This window comes from Cornus florida, unplaced genomic scaffold (genome assembly GCF_030987335.1).
Source record: "Cornus florida cultivar Cherokee Brave unplaced genomic scaffold, ASM3098733v1 CherokeeBrave_3.0.0_Hap2_Chr06, whole genome shotgun sequence".
Classification (NCBI taxonomy): Eukaryota; Viridiplantae; Streptophyta; class Magnoliopsida; order Cornales; family Cornaceae; genus Cornus; species Cornus florida.
In genome coordinates this window covers 66,533,762-66,547,422 of record NW_026775576.1, presented here as the reverse complement: position 1 = coordinate 66,547,422, position 13,661 = coordinate 66,533,762, and the positions used below count along the sequence as shown (strand labels likewise).

The 13,661-nt window shown below is 36.9% G+C and overlaps 1 protein-coding gene across 3 annotated transcripts; it reads right to left on the bottom strand.

The window, feature by feature from the left end:
- Window positions 1–3,888: 3,888 nt before the first annotated feature.
- LOC132311808 (vesicle-associated membrane protein 727-like) lies at window positions 3,889–10,775 on the bottom strand. 3 transcript variants are annotated; one of them, XM_059809912.1, is made up of 6 exons: window positions 10,574–10,775; window positions 9,850–10,103; window positions 9,554–9,755; window positions 9,287–9,407; window positions 4,288–4,350; window positions 3,889–4,195 (listed from the first exon to the last, which is right to left on the bottom strand). In XM_059809912.1, exons 2-6 carry the CDS (start codon window positions 10,043–10,045, stop codon window positions 4,052–4,054), a joined length of 726 nt encoding a protein of 241 aa, XP_059665895.1. In that variant the 5' UTR covers window positions 10,046–10,103; window positions 10,574–10,775; the 3' UTR covers window positions 3,889–4,051. The 3 variants fall into 3 exon arrangements, with proteins under 3 accessions (XP_059665895.1, XP_059665897.1, XP_059665896.1); XM_059809914.1 differs by having other exon boundaries at window positions 10,448–10,578; XM_059809913.1 differs by lacking the exon at window positions 10,574–10,775 and adding an exon at window positions 10,320–10,459.
- Window positions 10,776–13,661: the final 2,886 nt, after the last annotated feature.

Below are 13,661 nucleotides of genomic sequence, written 5' to 3'. Positions count from 1 at the left end.
TACGTAAATAATAATGAGACTATTTGATTAACTAGATACTCAACATTATCTACAAATTCAATATTTTTGATCTATTACGAGGTTTTAGCTCAAGTGATATCTCTTCATTTATTTCGAGTAGAAGATTTAGAGTTTGGTGAATGAAAGTGAAAAATTGAGGACGAAGAAGCTAGAGAACTCAGCAAGATTTTAAAACCTGATATGATATGATATGAACTTTCTATCTATATATATATATATATAATTAATATTCTATATTAAAGATTATTTCTATAGATTCATTGGGACCGGTTCGGTTCCAAAATACTCGGTCCAATCCGAACCCCAAATTGGTACTGAATGTTCCATCCTAGCATAAAAGTCTACTCACCAACAGCCAAGTGCAAGTTTCCTAACAGAAATTAAACTCTATTTGTGTTTACAAAGGGACTACTTCTTCACCATATGTAAAATTCCAATGCTAACCTCCTGCCACTCTCTGCCTCTCCACAGTCACTATTCTTACCATTGCCATTACATTCTCACAAAATTCGAAATTGATGTTGCAATAAAGTCTTAAATTGAAAGTGATGAGCCCCAAATTCATTTGCATCTGCTATCAAAAGCAATTCATTACACCAAGACCTAATGCAGAACAAATTCATCTTCTGTACAATCAATCAATTTCTCGGTCTATATATACCATAAAACCTAAAATGGGGATTCACTTACCCCTTCTTCCTCTTGACTCCTACTGGGGGTAGCATAGAGGGCAGCCAAACCTCATATGATTCCCATCATACTGGCGGAAGCATTGAGGGCAGCCAAAGGTCATATGATTCCCATCATAGCCGACGACAATTAGAGTAACCACGCCGTGTGCGGCACAATCGAATCTGTACCCGAATGGTGTTAGGTAATAGTGTGATAAGTGGCTTGCAACAATCATCAGATCTTGTAATAGCAGTGACTTGTCGTCGAACAACATCCAAATCACCAGCAATGTCGCAGGGACAACATAGGAACAATCGCCGCCGGTGACCTCACCAAAACTCCTTTGTCCGAGCAAATATTTATCCCAAATCGTGAGAACAATGTACCCCAAGTTCAGTAAGACGATGGTGAATCTGGAGAAGTTTGAGATCTCTAATTGCTGAGCCATAACAACGGATAACATAACGATAAGACGAAGCCTCCTACCCCTCAAAAGGTTCTCCATGTTGGTCGTTGCGGTGGTGGAGTGAAATTCTGGGGCTGGGTGCTTTTCGAATCTGATTTTTAGGGTTTGGTTGTTGTGGCGGTGGAGACAGTGGAGTGAAATTCTGGGTTTATGTATTTTTAGGGTTTGGCTGTTGTGGCGGTGGAGACTGTGGAGTGAAATTCTGGGTTTATGTATTTTTAGGGTTTGGTGGGTTTAGCATGGCAATTACTGTTCTTACCAAGGGTAGTAATGGAATTGCTGTAGTTCCAATGAGCAGAAGCAGAAAAATTGGTCCCAAATCCATGTTTGGGTATCAATTTAATCCATAATTACTGTTCTTACCAAGGGTAGTAATGGAATTGCTGCAGTTCCAATGAGCAGAAGCAGAAAAATTGGTCCCAAATCCATGTTTGGGTATCAATATAATCCATTCCTACCCTTGGTAAGAACAGTAACCAATTCATTACATTGTGCTCTTTCAGGTACACATATCTCTGGTAATTTTTGCATTAAAGATTTTTATTAGGTTTAATTAGTTTAGTGTGCTTCAATTAAAGACTGGTGGGTTAGTAATAGTAGTGATATTAGGTTTTGTTCCGGTTTCCTTTATGGTACATAGATCCAGAAACTAAGTAGATTGATGGGTTGTACTGAATTATAATTTAATGAAATGAAAATATCGCTAATCACTGGACCATGGTATATGAATCTTGTTTGAAAGAATGAATTTATGCTAATCACTAATTTTTGAAATAAATCAAACAAGCTAGAGTCGCATTTTTTACGCGGATCCATCTTGTTCATATTGGAAACTAAACATACAAAACAGATATTTTGTTATTATCATTTTATTCGTATACATTTCATATTTGCAATTAAGATACAAAATAAGAATAATCATTTTATTCATATATATATTTTAAAAAATGATAGAAGAATACTATTTTGTTAATTTGATTTATTTGTTACTAAAATGGATATTTTGGAAAATTTATTAAAATTTATTTTATTTTTTAATTTTAAATTAGTCCAATCAAACATTAAAATAGTTATTACCATTACATTTCATTTCCTTGCATTTAAAGATAACTAAAGTCATACAATTAGGGCCCATTTGGGAAGTGTTATGCGGTGTAGTGTAATGCTGTAGCCTAGAACAGAACAAGTGTTTTGTAATGTAGTGTTCTGAAATGAGAACAAAACATGTTTGTGACGAAAATTTGGAGTGAGAATTTTGGAATACAAATTATTATTATTTTTTTTGATGATTAAAATAAATTAATTACAGAGCTTGACTAATTTGTAAAACAAGAATTAGAGAGCTTGATTAGTTGATTTAGAAAAAAAAAAAATTAAATCAAAACCCATACACACAGGTTAGCGGTTGCAGAGAGAGAGAAGGGGCAAGCTTGAGAGTTGAGAGAGCGGCTGAAGCTTGTGAACGGCTGAAGCTTGTAGATTTTGTAGTTTGCAGTTGTAGTTGTAGTTGCAGAGAGAGAGAGAGAGAGACTAGGGCAATTGGAAGGCTGAAATGATTTGCCCTAAAAATGGATTTGCAAAGTTGAGAACGAGAATAGAGATGGAAGCGTTTGGGAGGCTAAATTGATTTGCCCTAAAAAAAATTTAAAACAAAACCCACACAGTTTGCAGTTGCATAGAGAGAGAACGAGAATAGAGATGGAGGCGTTTGGGAGGCTGAAATGATTTGCCCTAAAAAAAAATTAAAACAAAACCCACACAGTTTGCAGTTGCAGAGAGAGAGAGCAAGAATAGAGATGGAGGCGTTTCGGAGGCTAAAATGATTTGCCCTAAAAAAAATTAAAACAAAACCCATACATTTGCAATTGCAGAGAGAGAGAGAGAAAGAGAGAGAGAGAGAGAGAGAGAGAGAGATGGAGGCGTTTGGGAGGCTGAAATGATTTGCCCTAAAAAAAATTAAAACAAAACCTATACAGTTTGCAGTTGTAGAGAGAGAGAGAGAGCGAGAATAGAGATGGAGGCGTTTGGGAGGCTGAAATGATTTGCCCTAAAAAAAATTAAAACAAAACCCATACATTTGCAGTTGCAGAGAGAGAGAGAACGAGAATAGAGATTGTGGCGTTTGGGAGGCTGGCGTTTGGGAGGCTGAAATGAACGATGGGATGGATGAATGAGATTAGGGCCTGTTTATCTACAGTAAATATTGAGCTAGAACAACATAGAACACCAAAATCTTGTTCCAGCTTTTGGGCCAAATAGTGATTTTGTTTTGAAAGTGTTCTGGTACTGTTAAGAACAAAACAATGCGGGCCAAACATGTTGTTGACTCAAAATGGATTATTATAGCAGGCTTGGAACCCTTCAAAACACTACAAAACAAACACCAAACAGGGCTTTATTCTCAATGAGTGGCGCTCTCACACTTTCTCCTCTATTATTCCGCTATTATTTTTTCTGCTCCGCGCACAGTCATGCTCTCACAGTGTGTGATTTAGATTTTGCCGCTCTCAAATTATGTTTTGCTACCATCCGTATGACTTAGATGGTAACTACTCATTTGCTTCAAAAGAAAAGGCATTGCAATTTGTTTATAAAGCAAATAAGTACGGAGAACATCTGTGTCCTTTCCACTAACATGAAATCCGGAAACTAATGGTGGGAGAAGAAGAGGTGCAACAAGTTAGAAACAGAAAATTCAGTCACCACTGATCATCAGAAATACTAAAACATGCATATCAAATTATTAACCTTTTAATTATCATTACGGGTTTTAATTATCAATGTTTTCAAATTTCAGCAGTCAGTCTTCAAATATAAGAACATGTACGTAGTAATTCTTTGTACATCAAATAAGAAAGCAACCAACTCATACGAATGTATAGTTTACTCTCATCAACATTTGAAGCCTCCACAAGCTATAAGCCACAGAATGACAATTAGGACAAGGATGGCTCCTCCTACCATCAGCTTCATTTGGAGGTTCTGTAGCCACATCTTACGTCGCAGTTGTCTACCCTGCCTCTGGAAGCTGTCAGCCTGAAGTCCAACAAATAAGTACAAGCACATCAATGACAAACTCCCTAAGATACCTATCCGACTCGGAACAACAGATGAGAAATAATATATACCTGGAACTGAAGGTTTTCCGTTTTATCCACCAGTATTTCAATCCTCTCACCACGATCTAAAACCTGCCACCAGAGAAAAGAAAAAGGTTATTTATCAGATTAGTTTCCGACACCAATATAATAATTCATGAGTTTCCTAAAACCTGTAAGATTTTGCCTTAAAATACATCAGTATGTACCCACCCACCAACCCAACACACACACACACCCCTAAATTTTTTTCCCCTCAGTTAAACACCAGAGCAAATGATTTGCGATAGCTTGAAGAATCTCACATCAAATAAATCAGTAAAACTTCTGTACAATGTTGGAAAACACCAGCCAATAGAAAGCTAAAGGAATACGTCAAATAGAGTCAGATCTCTCCATAAGAAACTAAGAATAAATAAAATTCATGAAATCCTACACTTCTTTTCACCATTTGGTTTGTGAATATATCTTTTTTCATCATTTAGGGAAACAACACGCAAGTATTCAATAAAGCATCAAACATTTTCTCCCCGTCTATGCTTCTTCAGCAATGCCTATCCTTGTCCCCAGATTGAAGCACTTCCACAAGCATCAAGCTCATCTAATGATTAGCCTTCCACATCCACATAAAAACATCTGACTTGCTCTTCCAATTTTACATCACTAAATTTACTCAAGGCATCATCCACTCTCAAACTTGTCCACCTTAGTTTCTACACTCACATGTCGTCACTCGTCATGTATATGATAAAAACAAACTCTTGCTTAGTTTCTACTGGAGTCATGGGTCTTCAATGGTTATGGGCATTATGGCTAAATTATCCTACCAGTTTTTCCTCTTGTCCATAATTGGAGCTACCCTAAACTCCTCAGTTCTTACAATAAATATCTCATCTTAGACATATCTCCTTCCACTCATCTATCTCAACGTCATCATAGCTACAGTTGGTTTATAAGCACATAATTTCCTGAATATTAATATCAAAATTACCAGCAATAATGTCCCAGTGCTGAGCATAAGCTCACTCTTGCTACATACAAGCACCTTCCTTAACCAGTAGCAATAGTGTATCAATCCAAAAGCAGGGTGCCCCAGCCCCCAATAAAGGAAGTGGTACATCCAGTACCATTGTTATATAAAATAGGACATCAAATTTTTATCATACATGTCAGTCACGTAGTACTATAAAACAATTCTCCATTCACTCTTCTCTAGTTCTACAAGTAGTGTTCAAAATTGACTACTAAATTTCACCTGACAGAAAAAGAAAGAGCAAAATAGGAAGGCACATTGTACTTAATGAGAATTCAGGAGAAGGAAAAGAAAGGATACACTACAGAGGATAAATGTGTTTTACAATTAAGGCATTCACCATCCATTCCACGTTTCCCCTTAGTCTCATTTTCTTAGTCCTTATAATCTTATCGAACAGCTTCATTAATTCGCTTATAAATAAAAATCTGTTTAGAAAGCACCAAACAGGTGACTCATACACATATGGTATCAATAAATTATAGTTCCAAGTTTCAACTCACCCAAAAATATACAAAATAATTTATCAATCTTAAAGATTTTCCAGTGATAAAAAAAAATAAAAAGAAAAAAGTGAGTTCAACATTCTCTACCGTAAGAGACAAAATATCAGATCCATTCTTTCCTAACCAACAGCACAACCATCAATGACTAATTGTTTCAGCCCTTTCACACTTGCAATACCACTTAAAAGTAACCATTTCCTTTTTCAGCAAGTTGGCAATACTTAGTGTTTACCCAAGCACCATGTCTAATGAAAAAAGAAAACCACTGGAGGAGCTAAAGTACGTACAATGACCTTCTAAGGGAACGATGTCAATCAAGTGAGATGAGACCTTAAAAGATTTATCAAAAAAAAAAGTGAGATGAGACCTTAAAAGATGGCATTTTGTAGACGTGGTTCATTAAAGCTTTCTCGGGAGCTTGCACCACAGGCGTCTCTAGTTTCTTTCACAAGATTAGAAGATTAGAGGAAAGTCAGTTCCTATTATTAGTGAACTTTTGGCGTTTATGTGCCCTTCGAAACTCCGATCAAATGGTTTTCTTCCTATTTGCATACAAAGTTGGGCATCTTCATTATCATTATTTGTCAGCTCTCCTATGTCAGACCGGTTCCTTTAAAGGTGCTTGCTGTCATGCTTTAGTGCGCCCATGGGACTCACCCTTTATTGAGCATCGTAAAGTAAGATCTCGCCTGAAAATTTCCCCCTTCTATTCCATCCAATTCAAAGAATCCTCCTCACCCACATCAATATCCTGAGCATATAAAATGCCTAAGGCTCTATTCTATCCAACTCTCAATCCTAAAAAGGTTTTAAAAAGCATAAATCTCACCACCCTACTCTCTAAAGTCCTACAACAGTCTACAACTGTATCCTGTCTATCAACTATCACGATGAAGAGGCCCAAAAAAAGTCCAATGCAAGGAAGCCTCGCCACAACAATGACCAAGCCAACACACAGCCAACAACAATCCTAATATGGTTCAAAAAATCTTTCCATCCTTGGTTGATGTTCTTCGTCACCCTCACCCCTTAAGAGACGACCTCCATCTTTTGTCATTTTCCCTCTCACCAGCATACTTCCTTTCCTCCATTCTCCTTCAGAGGTTCTACCTCTCCTCCCCAAACATCCACAGCCATTTTCCCAAAGAGTTTGAATAAAGATTCTCAGATTTCTAATGGCCAACCATACTTCCTTCACCAAAGCAAACTACCAAGTGCTATTTGAAAACGCGCAACGCCTCCACAAATAGAGTCCATCTAAAACTTCTCCAAACTCCTCTAGCAGAAGTTAGAATAGGGAAAAGAGACATGAAGTATGCTGTTTAGTTGGATAAAGTACTTTTGGTAAGGGTACAACGTCCACCGTTTGATGGATATTGATTATTGCCTCTTCCATCCTGCCAACCTGCTCCCAAACAGCTGCATCATGGTATCTTAAATAGCCTTATGTTTGAAGAAAAGTGTAGGAACCCGAAAGAAGACCTAGACATATAGCGGACGTACCTCCAATCAAGATAGGTCATTACTCTATACTCAAGCCCCAATTGAAGTGCGTCAGTGACATCATAGATTAAAAGCTTTCAATGCTTCATCCTTCTTTTGAGGCTTTGGTAGGCTCTAGAGGTGGATGGTTGTCCAATGTGTCTATTTTGCAGCACCATGTTTCTTATCGAGGGTAAGAAATAAGATGGTATCTGGAAAAATTAATATGATTCTTCGGGACATGTCAAGGGTAGAATCAAATTTTCAATTTCCTTCAGGATGTCAGCCACAAAAGACATCAATGGCATTCCCCTTTCCTTGCACATGAACATAAATAGAAGCATATTTACATGCCACGTCCACAATAAAAATGTTGTGGGACCCTTCTTTTTCTTTTTCTTTTTCAAAAATTTTTCCCTCTCAAGTATAACAAACACATCAATGTCCCAACTGAGGCCTGAAGCTAACAGCATAAGATTCGATATTCTGTGGCTCCTTAGTGTCGATTCCAAATGTAATCTTTGAAGCTGAACTTAGATGGGCTGGTCAATCTAGGATGTCAAAATGACTGAAGTGGCACGAGAACCACATCATGGTTGCTTTATCTAAGACTTTATAATATGGTAACACCGATATGGCTGAAGTTTAAGCATTTCTATAAGGCCTAAGGGATCCTAAAGCGAGGAAGTTATCAGAATTTCTAATTAAAAGAGACAGTAGATACACAACTCATCAAACCAAATATGCTAAGGGAAATAACAACATATAAATTGTAGTATTTATGAATTTATCTGAGACTAATTTATTTAGATAGTGTACTGAGCTTAAGCCTAATTCAGAATCTCATTTAGAAACCACCACCCCTCCCAACTTGTATGGGCTTGTGAATATGGAGGATAATAGTGTTTGGTATAATTTCCCCTTACTTTCATTACTTAATAGAATTAGATATTCAAAACTCACTGTTCCATTCCTTGTAAGTCTGGCATGTCCTAAGCCATAACATTACCTCAACTTTTTCGTCTTTCACGTTTTTACCCTGTTCATTACAAAATTATGACCTTATACAAAACGAAATGGCAAAAAAGGATTCACATAGCCAACTGAAATAGTAGGGACAAGGCTTTATGGAATTTGGTTCAGGAATTCATCCATTAAGAACTCTCAGGTCCAAAAATTTCAACCTTATTAGCCAAGCTTAGCGCCTCAAGCTCAGTTGAGCCGAGCCAAATTACAATATTGTATATTTTAGTTGAGCCAAGCGTGAAAAATTGAACTCGGCTCTGCTTAATTCATTTGAAACTTTATCAACAGTTGTCCACAGTCAAATTGCAATTGGCTAAAGTAGACATTTGATTAGACAAAAGTTTTACTCAATCACTCAAGATATTTATTAGAGTCCAACGCCAATTAAAAAGTGGTCAAGCTATTTTGAACATTAAACCCAAGTTCCAAGTCTAATGAGTCAGCCGTGTTCTCTGTCTTTTAAACAAGAAGCAAAAGATAGTCTAAAAAATCATTTATTTATTATGCTTCATAGTCGAAGACTCAGATGTTTCAGTTTAGAAGACAGTAGTTTTGGTTTGAAAGGGAAAAAGAAAAAGAAAAAGAAAGAATGAAAGTACCCTGCAACCATAAAAACTGAACATAGAAGAATATTTTGCTTCCTTGACATTTCATTTCATTATTTAAATTTTTTGTATGAAATTTCATGATTTATGAATATTGTAGACGTAGAAACTACAGCAATTAGCACAATATGGTGAGTGTTAGTGCTCAAATCTTTACAGCTTATCAATTTATTGTGTTTTATGAATTTTGAGGACAACCTTCCTCAGTAAACAAAAACACAATTTCAACTATTTTCACATGGGAAAACTCATTGCTCTATAGTTTTTTCAACCTGATCATAACCGGACTTAGAAGACTTAAATTGTCACTTATTATATATACTACACATTTATCATTCTCAATATCTATATATCTCTCTGAAGAAATAAACATTTACCTTCTCAATGTTGTCCATCATTATTCCTTTGACCTCTGTTATTTGAGCCTTCAGTTTGGACAGCTTACTAATTTCATCTGGATGATTCATACAATATTCCATGTGATCTTTGAGCTTTGGGCTGGTAGACAATAAACAAAAATATGACCAACATAAAATTGAGCTTTGGGCTGGTAGACAATGAACAAAAATATGACCAACATAAAATTGGGGCAGTAGACACCAGAATTCAATGCATATTCCCAATGAGTAAAGAGATATACACACCCAAATTCTCGGTCAAGATTGTATGCAATACTAAACCGATCTCCAAATAAATCATCATCTTCATCGTCATCATCAGCAAGAGAGTGGGTGTTGTCACTTCTGATACTTGCACCGTAACGCTGTTTGAAGTCATCCTTGACTCTGTCAAGAAACACATAGGGCACACTCCTCCCTAATGATTCATCCGCAACGACAAGAAAAACTGCATGGCCAAGAAAAGTTACCAACCAAAACTTGTTTGCTAGGATGAGTTAAAAAAAGAGTTTGTATTATCAACTCAGATGAAGAACCATTACCGAATCCAGTGTCAAGGAGGAAGTTGAAGGTAAGCCCATCACAAGAGTATGTGTACTTGCTGCTATTAGAAGGCAGCTTCTGTAAGCACTGCACAGCAATGGTACTGAAGTTGCCAGAATATGGCGTGTGCTCCGCTAAAACAACTGTTCCTTTTGCTACAAAGCTATAAATTAACCCTTTCTGATTCTGACTCATCTCTCAACTATAGCTTCATAAACTTCAGAGATTTTGAGTTCCTTAATGCAACAGTAACCTAACAAAATTGGGATTTTATAATGAATTTCAATTTAATAAACAAAATTAAAATCAAAACCCATTAAGCATAATAGCACGACAAATTCATTTATCTATCCATCAATATATATATATATATATATATATATATATATATATAAACGATTTATAAAACAAACATATACAAATAATTAAAACCCTAACAAGCGTGCTTTTTTACGATTAAAAAACATACACTGATGAGATCTTGAAATACGAACAAAACTATAGCCTCTTGCTAAATTTACAGAAGCTGATTCACTGTAAATGCCTAATTGTAATATAAAGATTTGTCAACGGTTGAATTGGAATCAAATCGCCGACCTAATAAAAAACTTCACGACGAAAATCGAAGATAAGGAGGAATCCAAAGTGAATCTGGATCATCAATCCGAACGGAACAAGAAAAGATCGATATGCATATATATCACACACATATAGAGAGAGAACCTGAAATTGAAATCTGGCTTTTGCTTCGCGTGCAAGACTACGAAGAAGACTGAACGAGTCAGAGGAATTGAAAATTTGAAAGTAAAGTTCTCTGGATTATTAGTTAACTTGAGAAACCGCAGGGAAAGTTTCCTACTGGTTTAGTTAGGTGCTGTAGTTTTGTGGAAGACTATAGGATGCTCATTTTGCACTACAATTCTAAACCCTGCAGTTTTTCTTTTTCGATTGTATGCCATTTGTTTTTATTTGTTTATTTATTTGTTTATTATTTTGGTAATTGCAAAAAAAAAAAAAAAAAAAAAATCCCAGTTATTAAGCCCGTGGGTATAAATTTCCACCATTTGAAAATAAGTGCAAATATTAATTTTAATAAATTTTTTTATTAAAATCTCAAAATACCCTTAATAATCAGTATTTTATGAAATCAATTTTTAAAATTTTATTTTGTCTTAAGGGTACTTTATGTATTTTAATCTTAAAATTGACAAAATGTTCTTATTTGCTCAATTTGAAAAATGTAGAGGTTTTCTTTTTAACACCAAGCATTTCCACTTTACCCCCTAGTATAATTATTAAAATGACACAATTTTGATGCAAAATTGCATAAGCACTCTTGCATTCCAATAATTATTTAAAAAAGAATTCCTATTCTTCTAGGTAATTGTAAAATTTATTTTTTATTTTAAAAAATAGAGAGAGATAAAGGAGATCATTATATGGTATACTCGTAAAATATTCCTTGAGTGGTATTTTTTTTTTTTTTTTTTTTTTGCACCAAACCAAACCTTAACATTAAGAAAAACGAGAACTACACTCAGATAGCATCTAGAAGCCACTTGGGCCAGATATTCCACTCCAAATCACCACAATCGGCATTCAAAGCCTTCTTGCTCAATAAATGAGCTACAACATTACCTCCCCGAGGCACCCATAATAAAGAAGAACCTATACAAGCATTCAGAAGAGAAGAAACATCATGAAGAACCACCGTTAACACTTGACTCGAGGCATGGAGGTTCATAACCGGCTAACAATCTCCTTCAATAATCACATTCTGGTAGTCCCATGCTTGGAGGAGATGAAGACACACCCGAAGGACAAGACCTTCAGCAAGAGAAGGGCCACAAACATGGGGAAGGAAAATCGTTGCAACTTTGATGGCCTAGCCAAGATGATCTCGAAGGATAATACCCCCACCAGAAGATTTTTTAGAGACATCAAACGCTGCATCGAAATTAAGTTTAAGAAATCCCAACGCCGGAGCACACCACCCCACTGGAGGAGCAACGGCTGGAGATGGAGGAAGAGAAAGCAACCGGCTTTGACGGGAAATTTCCTGAAATTCATGAAAGTCGGTGAGGGCCTTCTAAGCTACATTCCATGGCTCCCATCTCTTGTTATTAAAAGAGAAATCATTCCTACATTTCCAGAGGGTCCAACAAACAAAAGCCGCAAGGCTTAAAGCCTCCCCCGAACTTGCAGACAACATCAAAAGATTGGAAAGCTTGGTCTAGCGTTTTGGCCAAATGGATGGGAACAAGCCCCGAAAATCCAGCCTAAGAGGGCTGAGCAACCAAACCTGACATGCAAAAGGACATGTACATAGCAGATGTCAACAGTTCCAACTTGATCTTCACAATAAGGGCATCAGATCACCTCCAAGCAGCCGCGAAAAGAAAGCTACTTGTTAACTGGTAATCTATCACGTAGACTCTGCCAAAGAAACAATTGGATTTTTTGATGAGTCTGAATAGACCAACCTTGCGCCACATATTAATTTTGCTTGCATCAAAACTACTACCATCATTAGAAGATGAAACTGATTTCTGGTTTAGGATAGAGAGAGCAACTTGGTAAGCACTTTTAATTGAAAAGGAGCCATCTTTGGAGGCACCCCATACTTTACAATCCACTCCACCCATAAAACTAATTGGAATTTGTAAAATCAAATCGCGATCCCTCGGATTAAAATGTTGACGCACGCGATCAGAATTCCATTGATGGGAGGATGGAAAAATTAAATCAGCAATGGAGAAAAAAGAGGCACCAAGTGGAGATGACACGACCGCATGATTAGCAACATCAGGAAGCCAATTATCCTTCCAGCAATTGACTAACGAACCATCCCCAATTCTCCAATTCATCCCTTTCTTAATAACTTCCCACGCAGAAAGAATGCTTTTACAGGCCCACGAAGCGCGAGCTTTCTGGGAAGCATCCACAAAACTGCAATGTTTAAAATATTTCTCCACGCCATCTTGGCCAGCAAAGCCAAATTAAAAGCCTCCATGTTTTTAAAACCCAAACCACCCTGCATTTTGGAAAGACAAAGTGTATCCCAACTAATCCACTTGATTTTGTTTGATTTTCTTCACTGCTCCACCAAAAGTTAGTGAATATGCGTGTCAAGTCGTTGCAATTATGTTTAGGAAGTTTAATACACTGCATGTTGTAAGTTGGAAGGGAAGAGAGTAGCGCTTTAATCATCACCTCTCTACCGACCCGAGAAAGGAACTTTCCTTTGAGAAGTTTAGCTTTCGCCGAAACTATATCTGAAATGACTTGAAGAGTCGCAACTTTGGATTTCCCTAAAAGTGAAGGTAAGCCAAGATAGGTATTGTGCCAATCCACATCGTGAATCCCTAAGGAATGCCTGCAAAAATCCTTCTGGTCTTGGGAAGAATCAGGAGAGAAATAAATGCTTGATTTATCAAAATTGACTAGTTGGCCTGTTAAAACCGCATATCTGTCGAGAAGAAGTTTCACACTTCGTACCTCTGGGTCCTTTGCTTTACAGAAAAGAAGGACATCATCGGCAAAAAGAAGATGAGATATAGGGGGCAACCTCGAGCCATTTTCTGCCCAAGAAGTTGTTTACGTCGCCCAAATTCCTAAAATAAGAGAGACAAACCTTCCGTGCAAAAAAGGAACAGGTACGGGGTGAGACGATCTCCCTGCCGAAGACCCCTGAATGGAACAAACAGATCACCACCTTCACCATTCAAAATCACTGAATAGGAAACCGTACCAATGCACTCCATCATCAGGCTCACCCACCGCTGGTCAAAACGCAAAAAAGTCATAAATT